Genomic DNA, 20900 nt, shown 5'->3' with positions numbered 1-20900 from the left:
CCCAGACCCCCTGCTGCTGTGTCGATGAAGCACATAAATTGCAGTTTAGATGTAAGTGCTGGGAAAGGTGGGGGCAGGTGGGGCCAGGGACACAGTGCCGCAGCAGAATGTTCTCTCTGCTCCCGTGGGATCGCCATGGACACTGCACAAAGGCACAAAAAAGCAGCATATTTATAACAAAGGTACATTACTGTCTGACTGAGCCTTCCAAAGTCTTCCTAACTTGGCCCCCTTCTGAAAGAAGCATACGTGCCCAGAATCACTTATGCAAATGCAACTGAACCTTGATGTCTTAAATGCATGAACGTCCCTGAGAGTGAGGTGACGGGCCATGTATATGAAGATGGCCGCCGTTGGCACAATGCTCCCAGATGTCCTGGATTTCCCCACATAGTCCCTGTTTTCAGAGGTCCGTCTCAGGATCCCGACACTTTTGACAATTTTAGGAACATGTCTCAGTGTTTAGAAAGAAGGTTTCCTGCTTCCGCTCAGCAGCATTGAAATGTGGAAGATGCTTCCACTTCCACAAGCGCCCCTGATGCCTGAAATGATTTGAGACGTCATCAATGAGGTAATTTACTATGTCATGAGTGATGTAATATGAATAAATGAATGAATGACTGGTATTTATAATGAGAGGGGTAGCGTGGTCAAGTTTTGGTATGTTTGGAATAGTGGTAATAAAAATTGCATATGGTGTTCGCAGATTTATTATCACTATTTTAGAAATGCCACTTTTAGAAGCTGGCATTCCTGTGTGCTATGTGTCTTTGTGCGTGCCTGTTGTGTATTGCATGTCTGGCTCTGGAGTGACAGAGGCTGGGGAGGTCCAGTGGCTCCAGAGGGACTGGGTGAGTCAGCGCTAGGCTGAATAGGCCTGATCTGCATTTATAGTAGTGGGAGGAGTAGCACCTGGACCTGAATAGGACACAATTCTGGTTCCACCCGTCTGTGGTGTGTCTGGGGGGGCCAGGGCCAACACTAACAAAGGAGGTTGTTGTGCACTGTAAATAAAATGTTTGAGTGCCCCCTAGAACTGGTTTGGACCGGGCACATAGCCCTGTGTCAGGGGGAGAACAAAGACATTGGCAATATAAATATTGGGGCTGTGACCCCATGTGTGTGGCTTGCTTGGAACAGGAGACTGTGTGGGACCAGGAGGAACCGCAATGGACCTGGACTGCAGGAAGAGCTGACCTGCTGTCTTTCTAGGGCTAGGGGGGAACTACCACTCTGCTTAAGGGAATCCTTATGCTGGCATCCAAGGGAACACTGTGCTGCTGTGCCCCTGTGGTCTCACATGACTTGTGGCTTGCCCCACATGATTTGTGACAGCGCTTGGTGAGCGCTGTGTTATGCACCTCTTCTCCCTTCCTGCACCAAACTGCATGTACCATACAGCGGGGGGCTCTGCTGAAATGGCCCGTGCTGTATTGACTTGGAGGGCCTGTATAGTATATGTGAAGTAAATGTGTGCTAAGGAGCAAAGAAGTTAAATCATAGGCATTTGAACCAATGCAAATATCACTGTATAATGATATGTACTAGATAAGTAAGTGTACGGTTGCTAGGAACTGCATATGGTTGAAAGAATAACAGTAGTTAGAACCAATAGTGTGAAGTCAGAGTGGGTATATGTCAACCACAATAGTTCAACCCTTAGAACAAAACAGACAAAAGGTGTTAATGCATAATATCTGACAGTGCATATGTCTCCTAATATATTCACAGATACGGTATATCCATCCGTTCCCTGAAACCCCAGAAACAAGAAGTCCTGAGGAAGGTGCCACGATATCGAGTGATAAGCACCGAAACGCGTCGACGCACTGTTTTGATCCAAAAGAATCCAACCAGGGCCAGATAGAGCTTTAGATGGGCATTAGGTTTCTCCACTAAAGCTAGAGAGTAATCAAACTGTCTATGGCCATTGGATCTTGTCAAATATAGTGGCAGAAATATTAAGTGGGCCACTTAGATATGAGGGGTTTATTGTAATTATGTTTTGTTTGTTGTTTATTGTGAATATATCTTGATTGCTTTTCCATTTATTGTGTATCATAATATTATGTTGATGTAACATTGTTTAATAATAATTCTTAACCCACCGAGATACTTTATCTTGGTTTTTAATTATTTTGGATGAATTTTATCTTGTCTTTATTGTTTATTTATATGCAATTCGAATAAATCTAGATTGTTTAACAAGACTATTTCTTTGTGGAAACCCATCCTTATGTTTGTCTGAATACCTATGACATACTGTGACCTCTCCTTGTATTACAAGAAAGGCCTGTGTGATAAGTAGACTATTCGACTCCAGGGATCCCCCCTTTGACTAACCGTGCTGTATTGAGCCTGTCTACAAGGAAGTACCAGGCGGGAGCCTACTCCGTGTTGTTGTGATAGGAGTAGAGAGGAAGTACTGTGTGTACTAATCAATGAGGCCAAAGCCGCTCAAGAAGCTTTGCTTTGCCTCGGCAGGTCACCGTAGTCACCAGAGTACGGAGACATTGGTGGTCTAGGAAGAGACCCTCTCCCCCATTTTAGCCCAGGCCTGTTAGGGCCAATACTCTGCTGCGTTGGCAGCCCGGTGGCCAGTTTGAAGGCCTCCGGATAGTAGAGCCTCGACTTTGCAGGACACAGGGCATTGTGGGGAGGCCCAAGACGGGCCCCTGAGCTTAAGGCCAGTAGGCCTGATGGCCGCCCCCCATGTTTAGGTGGGGCCTGAGGTGATATGGTGTAAGGATCACCTATGGTGCAGTGTATGCCTAAGAGGCGCATAAAGAGTTATGAAATGATGCATTACTTATGATCTTGCCTGCCTAATATGGTTAAGCTAAGTGCCTCTTGCCAGTAGTTACTGGTTGTTTTTATTTCACTACTAATGAGTTCTAATGGTGATGACAGTGGCCCGATTGGCCCTGTAAGTGTATATAATCCCCTATAAAGTTATACTAGTGCCAGGTGGCACAGTGGATATATGTGATTACGTTCTAATGTGTTTTATGATAATACAAAGGCTATTTGAATATAACCTTGTGTGGAGTTTCTTTTGAGGTGTGCCTAGTGTGTCGCTGCTGTGTGAGTGTGCTGCGCAAACGCGTTACACATTGCCTCTGGAATGAGCCTGACTGCTGGTGCCAAGCTACCAAGGGGGTGAGCAGGGGTTATCTTCGATGTGTAACTCCCTTTCCCTGTCTAGAGTGGTGGTTTCTGCCTGGCTTAGGTGCTTGCCCTAGCCAACCAGAAATCCAATTTCTAACAGTCTGCATCGGCGCTATGCCCTAGGGCAGAGGACTTCAATGTGTGGGGCGCGACCCCCACGGGGGCCCTGGAGTCATGGGAAGGGGGTTGCATATTCCAGGCCTCACTTCTGCCTGGACTTACGAAAAAGAAAACCGTCCCCAGAAAGTTCTTTACGAATTAAAATACTTCAAGCTGCAATGCCACTCAGGGAGTGTTCTCTTGTGCTGTGATACAGGAGCTGATCAGACAGCTAAACAAGGTGTCCTTCCAGGATGCCTGCTTGCCTGAAAGGAATGGATATATATGCTACGAGGCAATCTGAAAATGTAAAAGGCAATTTGCAGCTGTAAAGGATGCTTGGGAGCCGGTACCGGCTTTCATTGATCGAATCACTGGAAGCTTTGTGAGGAGCTGTGAAGTGCGTGCTTCTAATTGGAAATATATTTACATAGCGCTTACTATCCCGGAAGAGGTGTTGAAGGCCAGTAAGGAACAAGAAAAAAAGGCAAGCCAGGGTAGGGTGGGCAGTCTGGAAAATAAATTGTGGTGACATGTGTTTAATATTGTTTCCCCACCATAAAAATGATTGCCGTGGGAATTGGGGACGTTTATGGTTGTCGAGGATGAGGAGTTCCAGGTTCTAGAAATTTTTCTCAGGACGGGGTCCTTACGCCTAAAAGTTTTTGACAGGGGGGTCTCAGCATCAAAAAGTTTGTAGACCTCTGCCCAAGGGGATGCGGGCAGGAGGGTACCTTTTCCGCATGCTGTGGGGTTGCCCGCCGCTACAGAACTACTGGGAAAAGGTGATGTTCTGTATTCGGAATATTTGCAACATTATGGTATCCAAATCACCAATATGGTGTCTCTTGAATATATGGGAAGAGATATATCTAACCAGTAAGGAATGCCTCTGGGTAACGTTAGGATTTATGGTTGCCAAAAGAAACATCGCTAAATTATGGAGGGCCGCACTGACCCCCACAATGAATGAGTGGAAAATGGACATGGACTGGTGCATGTTAACGGAGAGGGCAGTCTACGAGAGTTGAGGCTGTCCCAATAAGTGGACTAAGGTGTGAGGGAAGTGGAATGCATACCGAGGGGTGATCTGTGCATCGTTGGTGCCGAAGGGGCTTATGGGGACTCGGAGGGCCCAATTGGAGTATGATGACCTATATGCAGATGGAGAGGCTAAGATATATGCTGAATATATTTGTTATCTTGATTTGCCCTTGATCGAACTATGGATCTAACGTTCTGTCATGAGTAGAATTGTCATTACACTGCTATGCTTATTTTCTGCAATAAAAAGAGTTATAAAAAAAATAAAAGAAGTGTAGGGTGATGGAAGAAAGATGCATGTGACAGAATCAAGACTAAACAGATCTGGTATTCAGTGAGCCCAACATTCAGCAGCACAGACAATGGGCTCCTAAGACACATTTTGGGCCCATGAACTAATATTGTTTGTAGATCAAGTGCTCCCCCTTTCATAAATCTCTACAAATATGTTGGGGAGCCGCTAAATGCAACATCGTAGGGTATTAAAGCCACGGCTTTTCTCTGTGAGATAGACAGGACAGTGTTCTTGTACACAATAGCATCAGTTGTAGGTGATAACAGTAGATGCTGGTAAACGGATGTATGACGTTTCAACGCATGCTTTTACAACGCATGCCATTACGGCGCAGGTTTTACAACGCAAGTCATTACAACGACTTGCGTTGGGGGGTGCTGGATAGTGAATAGTTTAATTTACTATTCCAACTCCAGTGCCCGTGGATAGTAGGGAAGGTGTTGGATAGTAATTAAACTATTCCCTATCCTAGAGCGCCCCCCAGCACAATGCGTTGTAATAACTTGCGTTGTAAAAGTTGCGTCGTAATGGTAGTGCGTTGTAAAAGTTGCGTTGTAAAGGATGTTCCCCCTGGTAAACCAATTTTCTGTATTAAGAAACCTCTCTATTTTGGGAAACATTGGATCAACTTGTAATCAGTGCCCATGGGTGTTCACGTACCATAATATTAAGATAATAATGCCACAGAATGTGCCATGCCATTGGCCGTCTTTTGCCGAATAATTAAGTCAACCTTGCTGTATAATTGGTTCTTACTTGGCCGCCTAATTCCAATAGCCCTGAGAACACATACGTCTACAAGGCAAATCAGTGCTGTTCCCGTCTTTGCTGTCCTCTATTGCAGCACTGTTTATTGATTACGGTGGGTACAGTGGAAGCTCCCAGTGCTTACCCGAAGGATGTGGGGGTTAAAGGGATAATCGGTGAAAGATAGATTGTTCCAGAGTGTGATGCTTGACTGTGAAAACACCTGCATTCCCTTTGTAGACAGAGGGATTGCCTATGTGGTAAAGTAGCTGTACGGATGAGCTCGTTGGTAGTGTTCAATACATGTCTGGGCTGTGATTTTTGGGTCTGGGTGGTGTTGAAAAGAGCCTCCCAAAATGTCAGCTCATCCATGACTCTGTGGGTCATGTTGGTGTTTCTGCCTCCACCATCTTGCTTGCAAAGCAGCCAAAGGGATCTTTATTAGCCAATTACATTTCCAGGGCTTGTAATTCAGCTTTTCCCTTCATAAGTGTCAGACTAAAATTCCCAGCATTGCTAGGTGCTGTAAGCTTATAGCCAGGTGGTTGAAGATGGTACATGGCTTAGAGCCACATTGTTGAAGGTGGTAATCATGACGTCGAGCTCCACGTGATAGTTGTGGGCATGTCTGTACGAGCAGAGGGAGCAAGTGGACCAGGGTGTATACCGCTCTGCCCCCTGCCTCGCTGATCTGCCTCCACTCATAAAAGTGAACTGATGCACATCAGAACTTCAGAGTGGTTGAGCGGACCAGCTGGTGCGAAACACTGCACCATCCATAGCAGGCATGCTGATGGAAGCGTAGCGTCCATGTTAGGTGGACAGCAGGTGTGGGAGGAAGAAAGGGAGACCCTGCACTGAGTCACTGATTAAGACCTGAGCTCCAAAGTCTTGAAATAAGAGTCATAGACCTGGAATGAGTCTCTCCACCAACATCCGATGCCATGACCCGACACCTCTAAAGGTGAACCTCGGCACACTTACCATTGGCAATGCCTCTGACACAGAACATCTGCATTTGCTAATTTCCAAAACCTCAGGGTGTCCCACCCAATGCCTTATCACTCGCTCTTGGGATTGGAAGCCCTTGATGGGAAGTCACAGTACCGTGCCCACTTATTGCCAACCCAGGGAGCAGCTCCCTTCTATCCTCCGTGCATCTCACCAGGGTGGAATGAAGCACAGAGAGATCCTCGGGGCTCAACGCGGCGTACAGCCTGACCAGCAGCGGCCACTGCAGGTAAGAGCGGTGGGGCGAGGCGAGGGGGGATTTCGAGAGACGACCACGAGGGTCGTGGACCTTGGTCAGCGGACTCGATAATTCTCGCTTAGGTGCTTACTCTAATCAGGGGTTCCACTCAGCAACTCTGGGCATTAGCTTGCCTAATCTCCACAACGGCCCCATCAATTCCGGGGATGCCTGGCTCCACCTTGGGGACTCCCAGCAAGGGACCATCCCACAGGGAAAGCCAGGACGGGTTCCCCAGAGTTATACAGCGCCGGGACGCCCCGTTGCTGGGGCAGCTGTGCGCTTTACAAGTATACTACATTTACATTTACATTTACATTTACATTTACATTTACATAAATTTTCCCTCGTGGTCGTCTCTCGAAATCCCTCCTCACCTGGCCCCCCGCCCCACCGCACTCACCTGCAGCGGCCGTAGCTGAGCCTGACCATCCCGTCAGTAGGCCTTCACAAGAACTGTCCTGCTTCTTAGGTACTGTCCCTGGACTAACAAAGTCCCTTGCTCAAGGGACGGTGTCGGCTCCCTGCCGCCCACACTTGCCACCGAAGGGTGAAGACCTCCAAGGGATGCCCCATGCTCAGCACCTTTGAGCACCAAATACCTTCTTATTAGAGCCCTGCTCTTGGCTCAACTAAGTACTGGAACTTTCCAAACACTCATGAGCTTCTGGCCAGACTTGAGCAGCCAATCACACAACAGGAGCCCCTGCCACTCACCCCAAATATGTTACATTGCCACTGCTTGCATTCTCAGTCCTTCCTGGAAGAGATACAAAGTGAGCAATGAACCATGGTCTCCAAGAACTTGGTTTACCTTGTACACAGTTGTGCAGTGAAGCTGGGGGTCACACAGCTCCCAGAATACACACCCGCACATATATGTGGGCCTACCCTTCTCTGAAATAATTCCCAGCTGTACTGGCTATATGGTTAAAACTTCTCAAAAGAGGTTGAGCTCTCCACCCCCAAAATATGAGACTGTCTCAGCTAGGCTGTTCCCCCAATAGTATTTTGTATTTGTTGCATCACATAGGTGGTTGGATAGATGCCATCCAGGGCCTATGCTCCAGTCCCAGATCCACACCCTACTCTGTCTTTCACGAGTTGCGCCCTCTGTTAGTGAGCTCCCATTGGCCTCTGTTGTATGGATGGCCATGAGACAATTATACAACAAACGAGACTAAGGAAAACTTGTAGAAGAAACACAAAGATTCCAGGTATTGTGTATAACTCTCTGGTGCCCTGTGGTTCAGTGTTACCCATCTTAGAAATTGGTGTTCTGATTTACAAAGATTTTGTGTCGGGTTTGCCTTTGTGTTTTTTCCGCAGACCCTATGGAAAATCTAGGTTGATTTTTACAAACAAAAGCAAATAGTGATTTGCTTTGGTTTGTAACCAAAAGTAATGCAATGCACTGCCTTGCTGTACTTTATGTTAATGGGTGTTGTTCCATTGGTGGTGCATGGGCGTTTCCATGCATCCACCCATGAATTTTGATGCAAATCCATATCTCCAAAGACTTATACACATGGATTTGCCCTACAATTCAGCACCTCCCTGAGGCTGGCATAGCAAGGAGAAATATTTGTGTTTCTCCTCGTTTTTTCCTTATTGCGTAAAAAGAGGAATTTCATTGCCTTATAACATAGTTTTGTGGAGGATGGGACCCAATCCTGCCCAAAAATGATGCTGGTCACAAAGCTGGTATTCTTGCACTATGGCGCAAGGGTGCATCCGTTGGTGCATAACTACTGAAAGTACGCCCGCACAGGGAGAGAGCAGAAGAGCGTCACTTCTTTGTAAATAAGGTACAGATTTTTTTCTCTCAGTGCAACACCTTTGCTTGCTGCCCTGTGGTGCATCGGCTCTTTTAAATTTGGGTCTGGCTCTCCATGATGTGCTGACCTTGTACTGTGTACTTTACCCTCTTTGTTAGTATATCATTGTCCTGCTAACATTGGATATCCAATCATTTCCATCCACAAATGGCAAGGTGGCCAAAGGTTTTGGAATGAAATTGTCCTGGTGAGAGGGCAACCATAGGAGCCATTGGCCTCTTTTTACTCAGTATCAGCCACAGCAGGTATGCCGATGTTGGCCTAACGGCTAGGGCGCTCGACCTCGGACCTGGGGAACCCGGTTCGAGTCTCGGTAATGTCGCTAAACCTTCTGTGATTCTGGGCAAATCACTTAATCTCCCCGTGCCTAACAAAATGAATGTGTGTCCTTGTGTAACGTAACTGGTGCTATGTTAAGCGTTCTGATACCCGATTCGGGTCAAGTTTGCGCTATATAAAACTCTGCAAAAAAAAAAAAGAAACACATAGGAAGTCTTACCCGAATGGCCGAGTTGTTGTCGTCTATCAGCGTGTCCGACACCTCCAGCTGTGCCTCCTCCACCACTTTCTGCAGCACCATCCGGAAGGTCCCAATGAGTCTGTGAAAGTAAGAGAAGATGCTGTGAGCAGCTGCACTGAAGGAGAAGGTTCATACACAGAGGCCAGTCAAAGGATTTCCTATAGCCTGAACCTCACAATGAGGCTTTAAGTGCTGTTTGTGGGGTCACCTCACTGCTGATAGTGCTCTGGGTGATCAGCTCTTCTGCCTCGCCCCACAACCAGACCTACTCATACAGTCCTGAAGGAGCAGTAGCTTTGCAATCATCTACAACAAAATGTGCCACCCATGACCAAGTGTCAAACTTGGCACTCAAGAACTGCAGAGCACTGGCAACCAGCTGAAAACCTGGGGCCATATTATCAAGAAAGGGCCAGAACCTGGGCTTCTATGGGAATTCACAAGAGCATATTATCAAGCCCATTATCGCCACTTTAGCGGCAGTTTCCTGCCGATAAAAGCGGCGATAATGTATCTCCCTTTCTTGATAATATGGCCTGCGCTTCTTAACAATATGGCACTTTATAGCAAAGAGTTGCTTCAAAAACCACTGTAATCTTTGGAGGTGTGGGTGATAGGGCCTTACCTGCACTGTCCATGCTTGAGCCATACAAGGGGTTGGAAGATGGCAGTCAGTGGGGTTAGGGTGGAATCCTGGAGTGCAGGGAGTGGGGCTTTGCCTCCCTTGGTGACCGTGAGTGCCCACACTGTAGACTGGATGGTGCTGGTTGGGAGGAACAGTTTGATGGGTCGTAGCTGGTACCAGGCCTTTGGGGAATCCAAGAGCACATGAGCTCTAAATGAGAAGTAGGGGTGCATGGACATACAAAGCGGCTGCTGTTGGTTCGGAGGGTGGAGGAGAGGCCTTGCAGGTGTACATTCTTGGGCACAGTTCTATTTGCGACAGGAGGTAGACACTCACGCCCATACTTATGAAGCCTCCTGTGTTGGACAATGGAAAGACTTCACAGTGATTTGCACTGCCTTGCGTGGTTTTGTAAAGAAATGGAATGGAATGCAGCTGCTCGCGCTGTGTTACGTTGCTTTTTAAGCTGGAAGGCACTTCATGGGTAGAGCATGGGCATTCCCATGAACCCACCCATGGATCTTGGCTCATTCCCAGATTTAATAAAGCTAGTAAATATGGAAATGCACCTTCCCCAGTGAGGTGCAACGCAGAGAAATACCTCTCCTCGTCATTTCTTCTTTCCATGTGTGCTGTATTATGCAGCACACATGGAAAGAGGGATATGCAGCTAAGGATTGTTTTTGTGCAGGCAGGAAGGTATCCTGCTTGTAATGCAGGTGTCCTTGCGCCTTCGTTGGAGCTGGGCTTCTCGCATGCACACAGAGCACCAGCACAAGGAGGGAGCAGAAATGCGCTGTATCTTTATAAATATTGGGCAATTCGGCGGTCTCTTTTTCACGCAACACAGTGCAGCAACTTTGCTTGAAATATTAGTAAATATGCCCCTCAGAGGTTCCATGCCAAAATGAACCTCTTCAGTGTTCATGACGGCTCCCGACCATCATGAGTCACAGTAGGCGTGTGCTCATGACGGCCAGGAGCCGTCCGAATGCTGCCTTTCTTCCCACACGGTGTTAATTCCCCACCTGTGCGGGAGAATTATTCAGTGGGCAGAGTTCGGATGGCTCCCGGCCGTCATGAGCACATGCCCACCGTGATTTATGACGGCCGGGAGCCGTCATGAGCACCGCAGCGCCATGTCCACCCCTTAGCCCCCCTGCACCGCGGCGGTTTTTTAACCCCTTCGCCGCGGCGCGAATTCCGCCGCGAAGGGGTTAAAAAACGTTGGGTCTTGGACAGTAACTTCAGGGGACACTTTAATTGTCCGGTTTGAGTTGGACTCGTGGGAGTAATACTGGGAGTTTTGTTGAAAGCTGGTAGAAGGATCATATTCCGCACAGGGGATATTAATATGCACTGTTTGGCAACAGTTTCCTCATACTTTTTGCAATCGTTGACTGCATTGCAATGTGCTCCTGACTTCTTCCTGCTCTTTCATTGGCTGTACGGGGAACTGACACAACTCTTGTGGCAACAAAACTAAGGGCCATCTGCGACTCGTAGTTGTTACATTTTGAAAATTGTGTGTTTTTGAGTAACAATGCAGCAATCAAGAATAACACAACACAACATAACAGAGCTTGTGTTTGTATTTGTAAAGCGAATGCTCAGTTCCAAGGGAGCATGTGATGCTGTATGATAGATGTTTCTTTTTCATTGGTATTCATTTTATCAACCTTGGGAGGATGAAAGGCACAATGGATCTGCTGGGATTAAAGTATGAGAACATAGGGTCTAACGCAGACCTCCTCAACGTATGCATCAGAAAACTGCGACACAGTCTACTGAGCCGCCCCCCCCCCCCCCTGAAGATTGTACCTGATTATCAAAACTTTCCAAAGCTGCTGATAACATGATTAGTTTGTTTGTATGTGAAAAATAGCTCACTCGGAAGCATGGTTCGCAGTTTTAAGCTGTGTGTGGCAGGCCCGTTACAAGGAGGAGCAGCCAGGGTATTTTGCTCCAGGCCCGCTCTTTTCAGGGCCCCACGCTGCTTCTGCTAAATGTATTTATATATCACGAAAGCAGGCTTGGCCTGTTTTTGTCCTATATTTTCACAAAGGCATTTAACCTTAGCTTCCACCAGGTGCTGCCATAAAACCAAAGAAGGGACCTGGTTTATGGGGCATATTTACAAAACAAGTACGCAGCGTGGCGCTGTAAGCCATCTCGCTGCGCTGAGCTGCGTCAGTAGGAAAGTGCAGGGACGTGTCATATTTACAGCAATACGATGCATCCCTGTGCTTTCCTCTGTGCTGGCACACAACTGACTGCCTAGCGCCAACGCAGGCACCCTTCTACCATGATGCAAGATTAGAATACATTACATTTAACAAGCATTTGCAATGCAATGGGTCTCGCATTAGGAAAGTTTGAGCTATTGGTATTGTAAATGGCAAAGTTTTTATTTATGTTTTTTTTTTTTTAAATAGCTAAATTAATAGCTTTGTCATTTACAATGCCAATAGTTATAACTTTCGCAAATGTGATACCTATAGCATTTGTAATGCAATATGTTTTGTATTTACATAACTTACATGGCATCCCAGAAGCGCAACCGTGCTACGCCGCCGGCCTGCGACCAGGAAGTCAGGCAAGCCGGGCGGGACAACCGGAAACAGGAAGTAGGAGGGCGGGAGCCTACCCCGCCTCCCACGGAAGAGCCGCGATTGTTTGCAGCACCGGAGCAGGCAGGAGCCTACCCTGCGCCCCGGTGCCGAAGAAGGGAGGAAGAGTCCTGCTGCCGGTGAGTGGGGCTTTGTGGCTGGCCTGCGAGGGCGGGGGGGCATGTGTGTGTGTGTGCCCGCGCGCGGCGGCGGGCTGTGTATGTGTGTGAGCGTGCGTGCGTGCGTCTTGGAGTCTGTGTGTATGCGTGTGTGACTGTGGGGGAGGAGGAGGGGGTTTCCTGTCTGGGTGCCTGCGTGTCTGTGTAAGTGCGTGTGCGCGCGCGTGTGTGTGTGTGTCTGTCTGTGTGCATGCATGCGCGTTAGGCTGGGAGTATGGGAGGGCGGCGCAGGACGGAACGTGCGCGTTCGCGCACATGAATCCAGCCTGAAAAAGCTCGTGCACCCTCTTGTCCTCCTTCCCCCCAGACTGATCGCTATAGGTCTCCAGCTGGACACATGCATCCTTGCGGATGCATTTTGCCAGCGAAACCCAAAAAGCACAATGATTGCCCAAAGGGTGTCTTTGGAGCAAGCGGCAGAACAGCAAGAGTCAGCAGAGCAAAAAACAGAAAAGGAAACAAAAGAATAGCAAGGCAGATAGTAGCAAAAGGAGGCGAAAAGCCAGGTTTTTCCGCTGTTTTCTAAAACAGATTCGTCCGAGACCTGAGGTTCAGCGGCAGTTGCTTCCACAGTATAGCCGTGGCATGCATAAACCTTCTACCCCCAAGAAGCTTCATGAATCCTTGGCACTGCCATCCTCCCGGCTGAAGCTGGGCACAAACATCTGCTAGGAGAATGCCATCTCATTTTATTCTGTAACTATTCAGGGCCAGTTCCACGGAGGGCTTCATGTGCCGCACAAAGCGATTTGAAGGCAATTCTACTCTTAATCCGCAGCCAACAGAGCTCTTTACGGCCACTATTGGCAGACTCATATATTTTGAGATTTTTCAACAGCCAGACTGCCACAAGTTGCAGCCTCTGAAGCTTTTTTAACAAATCTTTTTGGGGCAGCCAAGGCCGGACTGGGAACCACAACCGGCCCCGGCAAAGTGCTTGGCCGCACCCCTCCCCACTTGGGCGGGTTGGGGGTGCAGCCAAGCTCTTTGCCGGGGCCGGTTTTCAGCCGATTTTGTTACAGGGCCGATTTCGCAGCTATGCTGCAAAAACAGCCCTGTAACAAAAACGGCCCCCAGGGGCCCGAATCCGGCCCCCACCCGTGCGGCACGCCGGGGGATTGCCCGGTGCCCGCTATGACCAGTCCGGCCCTGGGGGCAGCTAAATAGATGGCATTACAGTAATCAAGCCGCAAAAGCACCAGGGAGACCACCACTGTGACTTAAAGATTGATGGGAATAAATGGCAATTTATTTTTAAACGTTTTCAAAAGATCTAAACAGGATGAGGTCAAGTGATTTATTTGATCTTTGAAAATAAGTTTAGAGTCAAAGAGTACTCCAAGATTTTTGACCTGGGGGACTGGTGATGGAAGAGCGGCCCTCCAGGAGGAATTCCAGAAACTCAGATTTGATCCAAAAAGAAGCACTTTAATCTTATCGGAGTTTAATTTCAAGCAATGTCTGTCCATCCAGTGGCCTATGGCAGACATACACTTGTTAAATCTTTTAGCAACCTCTTCCACTTTGAACTGGATAGAGAAGAAAGTGTGTGTGTTGTTAGCATGAGATAGAGGCCCACATGCATCATTGTTACATTTTGCACTTCCTATTTTGCGAAAAATAAGGAATCGCAAATTAAGAAGTGCAAAATGCTATGCATCATTATTTTCGGTATTCATTTGGGATTCGGTAAAAATCGCAATTTTTACCGAATCCCAAATGAATACCGAATTCTTAAGTACATTTTCGCAATTTCCATTGATTCCTATGGGCCAAAAGGCCCATAGGAGTCAATGGGAAGGCATCAGCAAATTGCGAGTGGCACTTAGAAAATTTCATGGGTGGAGGGGGGGGTCCAAAGGACCCCCCCATGCACCCCTGAAATTTATTTTTCGCATCATGTTTCACACACACATGTCCTAAGGACATGTGTGTGTGAAACATGAATGTTGAAAAAAAAACATTTTCACCATTTTAAACACTTTTTCCAAATTTACCGAGTGGTTCAACCACTCGGTAAATTTGGCACCCTAACTGCGAATTTCCACTTGTAAAAGTAATGATGCATTGCTTTTAAGAAATCGCACATATGCGACTTCTTAAAAGCACCCGCAATTTTAGAACTCGCAACAATGTTACGAATTCTAAAATTGCTTCATGCATCCCAAAAAGCACTTTTGCATTCGCAAACGGCCGATTTTAAGGAATCGCACCGTTTGCGACTACAAAAATGCTTGATGCATGTGGGCCAGAGTACAAAAACCATAAGATCTAATCAGAGTAGGAAGAGAAACTGCACAAATATTAAACCGCATGGGGCTTACGAAAGGCCCCTGCGGGACCATGGCGCAAGTGGTACCTGCATTGCAGGGATGATTGTTTTTGTGCAGGAAGGCTTACCTTCCTTCACAACACAATAACTGATGGTGTTTTTCTCCTACTATGTGTGCTCCAGGTATTTCTCCTCGTTGTGCCACTTTAACGCCTCCGCGGGGAGGCGTTAGAATCGGACGCATTCCTAGGTTTATAAAACCCTGTAAATCTGGGAATACATCAGATTCCATGGGGGTTGTGTGGGAACACCCACAGCAACACCCTTGGAACGCCCCTTTCACACAGAGTAATGCGTGAAAGGGGGTCTTATATAGCGTGAATGACGGTCACCTGACGAAGGCTACTGGCCGAAACACGCGTTGTGCCCTATTCCACCGCTTTGCCTACTTCAGTATTACATCGACTAAATATTTCCTTATGTTTGGTTGTTTCACTTTTTCTTTTTCCCTTTTTATGCACTTATTATGTTTTTATATGTAATCTATGTAATATGTCAATGACTGTAAAAAGTATAATTATATAAAAAAAAGTGTGAAAAAATGATTTAATAGATTTATAAACTTTATGAAAAAAGAAAATATACAAAATAAAATGAATATAAAGTCTTTTGAACTTTTAACATGGCTTTGATATGTCTATTAATTATTGAAAGTCGCTTTGATATTTCTCAATATTGATTATCTAAAGGGCAGTTGTAAAACAGTTGTTTGCTTCAGAGGTGATTCTCTCTCCGTTTTTTCCCCTATCTGTTTATTGTTCCCTACGACTAGCAAACTTAGTATATGTAGGGGTCCCCTGTTTTTCAAAGATTGTCTTATTTTCAAGGCCATGAAACGCCACGCAGGGTGGCTTTGCGTGGCCTTGTAAATATGGCTCATCATCGTGCCCCCTGGAGCGTCAAAAAAGTGACACTCTGGTGCCCCTATGGTTGTGACCTGACTCCCATAAAAACTTCTGACAAGCCTCGTCTATGCGTATTTACAACGGCCTCTCTTTGATGTTTTAGACCTTGAATAAAGAGGAAACTTTTCATGATGTATGATTACTTAGGACAACACTCTGATGCATGTTTTCTCTGGTTCATTCTATAAGAAAGTCAAAATAAATAAACGCATTTAAAAATGAGAGGTGCCCCCTCCAGCATATAAACAATCGCCCCTGCGGCGCAGGCACCCGTGTAACATGACGCACGGGTACCTGCGCTGGCACAAGGTACCTTTTTTAGTGCCAGCACTAGGGGAAATGCAGGGGTGCGCCGTATTTCTGTGAACCCGGTGCATCCCTGTTTTTAAAAAAAAATGTCGGAGCACGGCTTTACAAATTTTGGAGTAACTCCGCGCTACGAAATTTTATTGTAAATATTCTCCAAAATGTCTACAATTCCCTAGTGTACCACACAGCCCATATTTTAGTTCCTCTCTGAGCTTTCTGTTATTACATCCAGATATATAACACAACAACTTACGCACACCTAAAGCAAGCAGGGACTGAAGGCTTTGTCAATGGTTGTTAGCTTTTTAAGACAAGCGGGTAACAACAAAGTGCACCCTCTTTTCACTCTCTCCTGAATGCACTTCCTCGCTTCTCCTTCACTTCAGCACCCCCAAACAGACAACGCACCCACTACCTGTACGCTCTGCAAGCTCTTTTACTTTTGCCGTGTCCAAATTTTGACAACTGTGTTCCTCCTTCACAGACATTTGCACAGAATCACATTGTTCCATGCGGTCTGCAGAGAGGCCAAAGATTGTATGAGCACCGATTTAAAACATCTTTCTGAACCCCTTGAGGGCACTGTGAGAAACTCGCTCAGCCTTCAGCCTCAACTCAAGAGCTCTCCGTTATTAACATATTGATATAACTCAGTTCACAGTATGATCGATATAAGAGTGACACGCTGCACGAAAAAGGGACAGAAACACAACATCTCGAAAATAGCTAATCTAGTCCTGGATTCCTTAAGGCGTGAAACATAAACAGGCACTAAAATGCTTACATGGTCTACCTTAACGTTTTTATGTTGATTATTTAGAAATCGATCTGTGCTTTTGCCAGTGAAGTTCAGGACATCAATAAAGAGTCCGGCAGGGACATGTTTCATTCTCCGTTTTTAATTACTTCTGGGTTTGAGACCCAGGGGGGCCCAGCTCAATTAAAGCCCTGAGGTTAGTAAAAGCACGATGTGAGTTTACCTCCTTGCTTCCTTCATCCCTCTCTGCCTCCTCCACTGCCCTGCCCACTCACTCCCCTGCCTCCTGACTCCCCTACCTCTCTCACTCTCCCTGCCTCCTCACTCTCCTACTTCTTCGCTCACCTCCTCCCAATCTCCTGCCCCCTCATTCACCTACCTCCTTCACTCCCCTGCTTCTCACTCCCCACCTCTCTCACTCTTCCATCCTTCCTTCACTCACCTGCCTCCCTTCCTCACTCACCTGCCTCCCTCACTCAACTGCCTCCCTCACTCTCCCTGCTTCCCTCACTCTCCTACCTCCTTCACTCCCCTGCTTCCTCACTCCCCAACCTCTCTCACTCTCCCATCCTCCTTCACTCACCTGCCTCTCTCACTCACCTGCCTCCCTCACTCTCCTTGCTTCCCTCACACTCCTACCTCCTTCACTCCCCTGCCTCCTCACTCCAGTACCTCTCTTACTCTCCCATCCTCCCTCACTCACCTTCCTCCCTCACTCTCCAGCCACCTTCACCTCTCCTACCTTCTTCATTCACCTGCCCCTCTCAATCACCTGCCTTCCTCACTCACCTTCCTCCTCACTCTCCTGCCTCCCTCACTCTCCTGCCTCCCTCAACTCACCTGCCTCCCTCACACACCTGCCTCCCTCACCCACCTGCCTCCCTCTCACACCTGCCTCCCTCACTCTCCTGCCTCCTGCACTCTCTGCCTCCCGCACTCTCCTGCCTCCATCACTCACCTGCCTCCCTCACTCTCCTGCCTCCCCCACTCTCCTGCCTCCCTCACACACCTGCCTCCCTCACTCTCCCAGCCACCTTCACTCTCCAGCCTCCCTCACTCCCCTGCCTCCTCACTCCAGTACCTCTCTTACTCTCCCATTCTCCCTCACTCACCTTCCTCCCTCACTCCCTGCCTCCCTCACTCTCCCAGCCACCTTCACTCTCCTACCTCCTCCATTCACCTGTCCCTCTCACTCACCTGCCCCTCTCACTCACCTGCCTTCCTCACTCACCTTCCTCCTCACTCTCCTGCCTCCTCACTCTCCTGCCTCCTCACTCTCCTGCCTCCCTCACTCTCCTGCCTCCCTCACTCACCTGCCTCCCTCACACACCTGCCTCCCTCACCCACCTGCCTCCCTCACCCACCTGCCTCCCTCACACACCTGCCTCCCTCACTCTCCTGCCTCCCGCACTCTCCTGCCTCCCGCACTCTCCTGCCTCCTCACTCTCCTGCCTCCATCACTCACCTGCCTCCCTCACACACCTGCCTCCCTCACTCTCCTGCCTCCCTCACTCACCTGCCTCCCTCACACACCTGCCTCCCTCACTCTCCCAGCCACCTTCACTCTCCAGCCTCCCTCACTCCCCTGCCTCCTCACTCCAGTACCTCTCTTACTCTCCCATTCTCCCTCACTCACCTTCCTCCCTCACTCCCTGCCTCCCTCACTCTCCAGCCACCTTCACTCTCCTACCTCCTTCATTCACCTGTCCCTCTCACTCACCTGCCCCTCTCACTCACCTGCCTTCCTCACTCACCTTCCTCCTCACTCTCCTGCCTCCCTCACTCTCCTGCCTCCCTCACTCTCCTGCCTCCCTCACTCTCCTGCCTCCCTCACTCTCCTGCCTCCTTCACTCTCCTGCCTCCTTCACTCTCCTGCCTCCCTCACTCTCCTGCCTCCCTCATTCACTTGAGTCCCTCACTCACCGGTCTCCCTCAGCCCCCCTGCCTCCCTCACTCACCAGCCGCCTTCACTCACCTGCCTCCCTCACTGTCCTGCCTCTCTCGCTCTCCCTACCTCCCTCACACTCCTTCGCTCCTCACTCCCGTACTTTCCTTGGCCTCTCTCCCTCAGGGTGGCGGATATAATCTCCCGTATATTCTGTGACGCACAAACAGTTATAAAAATAAACAATCGTGACAAGTTATTAGCTAGGAGGATGCACGTGGATGCATAAATGGCCCGGTCCCTCCCTCCCTGTGAAAGGTGACCTCACACAACCCACAATCCATTAGTTTCAACCATATCCTTGTAATGAGCGCTCTCAACCCACTGCAGAAAGCAGCTTCAGGCTTCCTCTCTGCAGGGTCATTTAGACTGGCGGCTCTCCCCCAGTGACTGCCCTGAGACTGAGCGCTTCACACTGGACACGCGATGGACCAGTGTCCGGCCTTCCCTCAGACCCTGCCGTGTCAATGACCATCATGGAGCCCAGTGTCTGGCCTTCCCCCAGACCCTGCAGTGTCAATGACCATCATGGGTCCAGTGTCAGGCCTTCCCTGAGACCCTGCCGTGTCCATGACCATCATGGGGACCAGTGTCCGGCCTTCCCTCAGACCCCGCAGTGTCAATGACCATCATGGGTCCAGGGCCAGGCCTTCCCTCAGACCCCGCAGTGTCAATGACCATCATGGGGACCAGTGTCCGGCCTTCCCTCAGACCCTGCAGTGTCAATGACCATCATGGGTCCAGTGTCCGGCCTTCCCTCAGACCCTGCAGTGTCAATGACCATCATGGGGACCAGTATCAGGCCTTCCCTCAGACCCTGCAGTGTCAATGACCATCATGGGGACCAGTGTCCGGCCTTCCATGGGGACCAGTATCAGGCCTTCCCTCAGACCCTGCAGTGTCAATGACCATCATTGGGTCGAGTGTCCGGCCTTCCCTCAGACCCTGCGGCATCAATGACCATCATGGGGACCAGTATCAGGCCTTCCCTCAGACCCCGCAGTGTCAATGACCATCATGGGGACCAGTGTCAGGCCTTCCCTCAGACCCTGCAGTGTCAATGACCATTATGGGTCCAGCTTCAGGCCTTCCCTCAGACCCTACAGTGTCAATGACCATCATGGGGACCAGTGTCCGGCCTCCCCTCAGACCCTGCAGTGTCAATGACCATCATGGGGTCCAGTGTCAGGCCTTCCCTCAGACCCTGCAGTGTCAATGACCATCATGGGGACCAGTGTCCGGCCTTCCCTCAGACCCTGCAGTGTCAATGACCATCATGGGGACCAGTGTCCGGCCTTCCCTCAGACCCTGCAGTGTCAATGACCATCATGGGGACCAGTGTCCGGCCTTCCCTCAGACCCTGCAGTGTCAATGACCATCATGGGGACCAGTGTCCGGCCTTCCCTGAGACCCTGCAGTGTCAATGACCATCATGGGGACCAGTATCAGGCCTTCCCTGAGACCCTGCAGTGTCAATGACCATCATGGGGACCAGTGTCCGGCCTTCCCTGAGACCCTGCAGTGTCAATGACCATCATGGGGACCAGTGTCCGGCCTTCCCTCAGACCCCGCAGTGTCAATGACCATCATGGGTCCAGGGCCAGGCCTTCCCTCAGACCCTGCAGTGTCAATGACCATCATGGGGACCAGTGTCCGGCCTTCCATGGGGACCAGTGTCCGGCCTTCCCTCAGACCCTGCAGTGTCAATGACCATCATGGGTCCAGCGTCCGGCCTCCCCTCAGACCCCGCGGCATCAATGACCATCATGGGGACCAGTATCAGGCCTTCCCTCAGACCCTGCAGTGTCAATGACCATCATGGGTCCAGTGTCAGGCCTTCCCTCAGACCCCGTAGTGTCAATGACCATTCAGGGGGACCAGTGTCAGGCCTTCCCTCAGACCCCGCAGTGTCAATGACCATCATAGGGATCAGTGTCAGGCCTTCCCTCAGACCCCGCAGTGTCAATGACCATCATGGGGGCCAGTATCAGGCCTTCCCTCAGACCCCGCAGTGTCAATGACCATCATGGGTCCAGCGTCCGGCCTCCCCTCAGACCCCGCGGCATCAATGACCATCATGGGGACCAGTATCAGGCCTTCCCTCAGACCCTGCAGTGTCAATGACCATCATGGGGGCCAGTGTCAGGCCTTCCCTCAGACCCTGCAGTGTCAATGACCATCATGGGGACCAGTATCAGGCCTTCCCTCAGACCCTGCAGTGTCAATGACCATCATGGAGCCCAGTATCAGGCCTTCCCTCAGACCCCGCAGTGTCAATG

The 20900-nt window shown here is 49.1% G+C and overlaps 1 protein-coding gene across 1 annotated transcript in view; it reads right to left on the bottom strand.

The window, feature by feature from the left end:
- Positions 1-20900, bottom strand: part of OTOF (otoferlin) — a 1162910-nt gene that overhangs the window by 495210 nt on the left and 646800 nt on the right. The window contains exon 4 of the mRNA XM_078649977.1: positions 8940-9039. Coding sequence (XP_078506103.1) covers positions 8940-9039 — 100 coding nt within the window. The remainder of the gene's footprint in view (positions 1-8939; positions 9040-20900) is intronic.

The sequence above is a fragment of the Lissotriton helveticus genome, chromosome 6, assembly GCF_964261635.1.
Source record: "Lissotriton helveticus chromosome 6, aLisHel1.1, whole genome shotgun sequence".
Lineage (NCBI taxonomy): Eukaryota > Metazoa > Chordata > Amphibia > Caudata > Salamandridae > Lissotriton > Lissotriton helveticus.
Note: the sequence above shows the minus strand (reverse complement) of the source record. Positions and strands in the feature narration are given on the sequence as shown.